The sequence below is a fragment of the Frankliniella occidentalis genome, unplaced genomic scaffold (genome assembly GCF_000697945.3).
Source record: "Frankliniella occidentalis isolate FOCC.00 unplaced genomic scaffold, Focc_3.1 Scaffold22, whole genome shotgun sequence".
Taxonomy (NCBI): Eukaryota; Metazoa; Arthropoda; class Insecta; order Thysanoptera; family Thripidae; genus Frankliniella; species Frankliniella occidentalis.
Window position 1 is genome coordinate 2,379,702 of NW_026267152.1, and position 6,883 is coordinate 2,386,584.

The following is a 6,883-nucleotide window of genomic DNA, read 5'->3' on the forward strand; positions in this document are numbered from 1 at the left end:
GGCAGCGCCACACCCAATCCAAAGTCTAGACGACGTTCACTCTCGGCCGCTCCCGCTAAGTATGATTAATTCCCTGCAGACTGTCCCGTCGATTCCCCTGACGGTCACGGCCAGGCGTGGCGCGTCGCGGCGGAACGGGGCGGGGCGGGGCGGGGAGGTTGCTGACCGGACAGGCGGACTTATCTCCGCTGCACCCCACGTCGCTGTGCTCCTCCTACAGCTCCACCAGCAGAGATAGCGATGACGTCACGCACGCCGCGAGGACCCACGCGATTGTTTGGACACATGTTGCTGCTCTCTTCGTTACTCTCCCTTTCTCTCTCTCTCGCACCCTCTCTTTCCCTTCTTCCCTATGCGCAATATATAGAAGCGCAGTGGCGGGCAAAATGCGGGTCGCGGAGCCGAAAAAAAAGGAGAGAGGTGTTATTGAAACCCCCCATCGAGACTTCACACATCGCGAGCTCTCAATGCGCTCCGTATGGACAGCCCGGCAGGCAGGCAGGCAGGCACCGCGCCGGGCAGGCGAGGCTGGCAGCCAGCCTCTGTGTCCCGCATTATGCGTTGGCCCGCACCGCGCAACGCTGCACCAATGCATCCAGCCCGCGCAGCATAGGCGCTGCGACCCGCGACAGAGAGAGAGAGAGACAGAGCAAGCGAGCTTTGTTGCGCTGCACCACGCTGCACCCGGGTGACGAACCAGTCCCCCCCACCCACAGCAACACCCTTTTTACACCGATCCTTCCACGGCAAAAAAAATGGACGAAACCCTGTCCGTTTTCCACAATCTCAACCGTCACGCGACTCGTAGGCAACACCATGGCAACACTCTACTCACAGCCTAGTCACTGTCTTTGCGTTTCTACGACGACAACACGATCGCCCACACGAAGTACCCCGAAGCAACCTGCAAAGTACCCATAGCACCCAGCAGCGGCCTCCTGCAAAGTACCCCGCGCGGCCACCTGCAAAGTACCCCGTGCGCCTCGTAATTATTGCCGTCGACGTTCGGAGATTGAGTCGTGCGGCTAATCCCTATGGCCTACCTCGCGGGGGCAGCTGCGAGTGAGCAGCACGACCGACTTAATTGCGATTAGCCCGTCAAACACAACCAACCCGGAGCGCCGCGCCGCAGCGCAACCGCGATAAGCAAATCCCAATGAATTTCAATGGTAACCTAATTCCGCGCGCCGCCGGCCGGCCTGGGGATTAGGCGCTCATTGTGCGCCGCCCGGTCCCGCGCAGCGCAGCGCGGCCGCGGCAACAAAGATGCTTAATTGTCAGAGAGGTGACAGGGTGGCGAGCGTTTTGTCCGTTTTCCCCCCCGCATCAGATCAGCTGATGGCGCGGCGGCGTGGCGGCGTGGCGGCGTGGCGCTGGGCGGCGGCGGGGGGGCGGCTGCCATGCGAGCAGCACTCGCACCGCGCATTGTCAAAGCAATCGCGCTGTAAACAAAGGCAATCGGTGCAACGAGCTTTCCCAAAGATCGCGAAAATTGCATGGTGGTGGTGGTGGTGGTGGTGGTGCAAGAACTGCGCGTTTCCCTCCCTATCCACCCCAAACGCCACGCCTCGCCGACCCCTACAGACGACCGATATACTTGCGCAGACCGAGCTCTTCGTTTTCCCAAACGTTTTTCAAACGCACGCTCGTGTGCACTTAGCTCGGCGGGGCCCGCTGCGCGCGAGTTCAAAGGGCCCCCCCGCAGCGCCACGCCCTGACACCTCACCTACACGCATTGCGCAACCACGCGACAAATATTGCGACATGAAAGAGGCGCGGAACTCAATTTCCCTCGACAGGAAGTCACATCTAAGGGGCGAGGCGAGGGGAAGACTCCTTTCCGAGTCGTTACTTCGAGCCGTGGCGGGGCGGGGCTCGGCGGGTGCGCTACCTGTAGCTTGCGCCCCTTGTCACCTGGCGGGGTTGGCGCGGCTGGCGGGGTTGACATGTGACTGAGCGAGCAGCAGCAGCGGCACCAGCAGGCAGACCACTCCCTGCCCAAGCACTCCCGCGACAGGCCAGCGGGTCCAGAGGGAGCGGGAAAAAAGGGGAGCATATTGAAAGCATTATCCTGTTCCACGTGTTTATTGTATGTACATTAGCCAGCGGCTCGCCGGTGCGACTGGTCCCCGCCCTATGAATATGGCCGACTTCTCCCCCGCGCCCCTTCCTCTCTCTCCTCTCTCCTCCTCCCCTCCCCCTCACGGCCCAGTTCCCGGTTGTCGCCGTCACGGTCCAAACTGATGCATCCATCTCACCCCCATGAGAGCGGGCACCAGCGGCGCAGCAGCGCATTATTGGAAAGCGAAAATGCCATCGTGCATTCATTGGTCTGCAGGGTCTGGCCACCCTACCCCTCCACGCCACCAGCGCTACAATAGTCAAACACTTTCGGCCACCGACAGGGAAATGTTTCAGAGTGTGTGTCCTCCGACTGTATTCGGTGTGTCCCTCTGCGAGAGGCACGGCAGGCGGGGCGGGGACGCATCAATCCCAAGGCACGCACGCACTCGTGGGCCTCGATGGCCCTCACCGCTCGCCGAGGAGTAGGGGCCCGCGGCCCGGCCCGGCTGCAGTTTGGCTGCAGGCCGCGGGCCCTGGACCGATAGACTCGAGTGATTGTCAAGGGTCCTCGTCGGCAGCCTCAGCCTCGGCCTCAGCCCCCCGCGGGCCGCCGCGTCCCCTCCCCGACGCCGTCCCTTTGGCGGGTACTCGAGGCCTCGCGGCTCCCGAGGCGGGAGCGCTCCCCCCCTCGCCTCCATCGAGAGCGTCAACATAATATGGTCAGCCAAGTGGATGTCGCGCCGAGGACCCCTGCACGGCCTGCCGCCCCTGCCCGCGACCTATCACAACAAACAGAGCATGTCGCCGTCGGCGTGTCCGCGACCCGGCCGGGCCGGGCCGGGCCGGGCCGGGCCGGGCCCCGCAGCGGGGCGCGGCTCGGCACGGCGCAGTCCATTTACATTACATATGACGCGCACGCCGTCGTGGATGACGCGGCAAAATATGAATCTCATTTCGAAACCCTACAGGAGTGGATCCATATCGAGTGCGGGGCGTGGCACGGCGTGGCGGTGTGCTAGGCGCTGGCGCACGCTGGCGCCTCCTCTCCCCCGGGCGGGTGTCGTTGCGCGACCGCAGCAGCCAGGAGGCTCAGCCCCCCGCGCGGATCAAGTGATCTCCGATCGGCGCGGGCGATAGCACTACAAGAAGACAGTTTGTACTTCGGCGTCGCGGCGGGGCGGGCGTGGCGGTGCGGGGTGTATCTAGACATCGCGGGCGACGAAGCGCGCCCAAAATAAAAGCCGGGGGCGGGCGAGGCGGGCGGGGCGGGCCGTGTCGCACGCGCGCGCCCGTACGCCCGCCTCCCCAACTACTACTCCTTCCAGCTCGTCTTAGCCAACACCATCAAACTTCCAGGGCCTAATTACGATGGGAGATAAGGCGTCTTCGCACCCCACCCCGCCTCGCTCCGGGACACGTACTACTGGCTGGGGGCCGTCCGTCCCGCCCCGCCCCGCCACCAGGACACGTACTTCTGAAGCCGGCGCCCAGGTTTCGCGCCCGAAGACACCTCGAGTCCGCGGCGGAACAGCGATATCGGACCCACCGCGCCGCATCCACCCCCGCATCTTTACGAGCGCCCTGCCGGCACGGAACCCTCCCCCGCGTTCTTCCGCGATGAAAGTGCTTTTGCTGCAGTTTTACCCAGTCCGGTCCCCCCCCCACCCCAAGGATAATAGGAGCACGGTGGCGTCGCGCAACTGAAACGTGTCAAAAGAAGGTAACGAGCTATGAAGCGTCCGCTGAACTACGGGAGCGTGGCGGTGGCGGCGGTGGCGGCGGCGGCGGCGGCAGTAGCAGCAGCAGCAGCAGCAGCAGCAGCAGCAGCAGCAGCAGCAGCAGCAGCAGCAGCAGCAGCAGCAGCAGCAGCAGCGGTGGTGGTAGCAGCAACAGCACGAAGGTCGACGAAGGTGGAGGAGGTGCGAGGTGGTGGACTTGTTACGGCGAGAAGTATAAGCAGCACGTCTCGAGAAAACAAGACAACTTCACAAGTCATTTGCGCGTCGCGTCTGGTCGTCGCGCTGGCTGCCCCGGCCCTGCCAGGGCCCTGCCGCGCCCGGCGGCTGAGCTGAGGGGGAGGCAGCGCCAGATCAGCCCCCCAATTTATTTTCCTCGCGTCCTGCGAGCGTCCTGCAGCGTCCTGAGGCCCCGGCGGCGCGATCCAGCTCCTCTCAAAATAACGAGCAGAGGAGGAGACAGACGCGTCGGGTCAGTCTGGGCGGGCGGGCGTTATGAGCACGAGGAATGTCACAGAGGCCCCACCTCCCTCGCGCGGCCCGCGCGCACGACGCGTGCAACATTGTCGGGAAAAGTCGTAAATCACAAAATCAATCCAGAGAGAGCCATAATAAGTCGGGAGACGCCGATGAAAAATCAATAAAGCATATTCCGCCCTACCCCTTCCCCGCACCGATAATGAATTGGACTTGTGCCCCGCGCCACGATAAGGCCGGGCGCGATTTCGTAAACGCTTGGAACGTTTTACTCAAGACACACGACGGAATGATAAAAGCTTCGGAAATTTTGAGATATGACAGAATGTGTCGAGGAAGGATTTTGTTTTGTTTTCATGTTTTTGTTCTGTCCCGTGACTATTGGTGAAAATCTGCCAGGGTGCGGGTCACGCCCCGCCAGTTGGACCAACAAACAAGACCGGCGAGCGCTCCTCCAAAGGCCGCCAAAGGCGCAATTAACTCACCACAAGACTATCGACCGGGGTCAGCGCAAAGAGATGACCCGCTTTCCGGCCTCGCTGGCCCGCCCAAGCAATGATTAAGCATACGCCAACAAATTGGAAAGGTACTTATCAAAAAATATATATGTTAACATGGTTGAAGTTTCTTTTTAACATTTTATTTCGAGCATATTAGTTAGGTGAAAATGAAAATGATTTAAAACAAACAAAACATTAAATTAGAGAACTAGATGGGAATATATCACGTAATCATTCGTATACGACAGTTTTCTTTGGAACATCCTGTCCCACTCTATCAAAAGTAAACTAGTTCGAGGTCAGACTTCAAACGGTGAGCGATAGAAACGAGACTCACCAGGGTCGCCGTGGTCGAGGCTCTGTTGTGAGCCCGGAGGTTGGCTCAGGGGGCCCGGTGTTCCCCCTACTGACCCTGGAGACCGGACATCATCGTTTGGGTGGCCTGTGTACGATAGCGATGAGGAGGGCGGTCTCTGAAACAAGCGACAGAAAAACAACATATTAGAAACACTAAATAAAATCACACACACACACACTTTTTTTCAGGGACATTTACAAGTGGTCTGCGGAGTAAGAGGGACATGGGGGAAACAGCACAGAGAGGGGAGGAGGAGGAGGAGGAGGAACCAGATCAAAGGAGACGAGTCGTGTTGTTCTTGGCAGTACACTCGGGGCGTAATAATGCACACGGACGACGATTTACGAAAAACGGAAGTGAAAATGAGTCGTGCAGGGCGTCGAGGGTGTGCCTCGTCCCGCGGACACACCCAACCCCGCCGCGCCCCACCCCGCCCCGCCAGGGCGCGCCCCGGCTTGCTCCGTCGGGCAGCACTGGACGCATGGCAGCCCACCTGTATATGTACACCGCCTCGCCCCGCCACCCCAGCAGCAGCAGCAGCAGCCGGTGAACGGCGCGCTGCACACTGGGGGCCCGCCAGCAGACTTCACCAAAACCACCAGCTTCACCAGCTGCCGCTGCATTTCAATGCCTGATGGCGAAAACGGCTTTCCGAACATCGTCCTCCTCCCCCTACTCCATTGAGAAGAAAATAAAAATGATAATAAAAGTGACGAACACGGCGTGGCGTTTCCGAGAAGTACCCGTTTGGCAACTTCATAAAATGCGCAGGGCCCCGCTGTCCCTGCCGTCCCGAGGCAGCCGACCAGCCTCTGCTGGCCGGAGCAGACAGGATGGCGGGCCCTGCAAGCGGCCTACGCCGGGCCTCCGAGGAGCCTCTCGAAGAGCCCCGCAGCAGCCTCCGCGGGGACCCGTCCCCTCCCCCTCAGAAAGCCTTTCAGTGTCGGCGAGGGGAAGGGTGGCGTCGGGACGGCGACACCCATCCGCCGCGCGTGTCGCGGTGAGAGCACACAATAAGTAAAATGACGGCTAGAGCCGGCAACTCGACACCGCCGCCACCGCCCTACAATGCAGCCCCCGGCACCGTCAGTCGCGTCGCGCCCAAATATGGCGGACCGGACTGTTTTTGAGCAAGTCGTATGCAAATTCGGAGCAGAGCAGGCGAGGCCGGGGCCGGGGCCGGGGCCGGGCCGGAGCCGGGACCGGTCCGGCGGGTACGGTAGCATGTCTTGTCCGGCCTGGACGCCCCTGCCCGCCCCGCCCCGCCACAACAACATGCATGACGCCCACGTCCGCTGCAGCGCCATACAAAATGTGCCCCGCACCGTCCAAACCTGTTGTCACAACACCCGGCCTGGCCGACCAACCCCCATCCATCTGCAGGGATTACAGCCCCCGAGCGCGCCCCAGCCCCAGCCCCGCCCGCCCCGACACGACGCGCCACTCGACGTGTGTCCTCGGCGCGTCACCCGATCTCGCGACGCACTCAGGACGCGGCGCCCCCGCCCCGGTGTGGGCCGCCACGCCACGCGTCGCCTGCCTACCTCCCCGCGAGGTCCGGGCCGGCCAAGCCCTCTGATAGCAGCGGGGGCGCGCGGGCCGAGAGTGGAGGAGCCCCTCCGACTCGTGCGACCCCGACAGAACAGCTGTAAACTTTCCAACTTACAAAAATATGACGAAGTGTGGCATTTTATTACCTCTTTTACGACGTCTTCACAGCACAAGAAATAATGCGGAAAGCGGGTCAG

At 61.7% G+C, this 6,883-nt stretch overlaps 1 protein-coding gene across 1 annotated transcript in view; it reads right to left on the reverse strand.

Annotated features, from left to right (window-relative positions):
• Window positions 1-6,883, reverse strand: part of LOC113217695 (homeobox protein homothorax) — a gene marked incomplete in the record, with an annotated part of 173,868 nt that overhangs the window by 92,276 nt on the left and 74,709 nt on the right. The window contains 1 exon segment of the mRNA XM_052264880.1: window positions 5,115-5,250. Coding sequence (XP_052120840.1) covers window positions 5,115-5,250 — 136 coding nt within the window.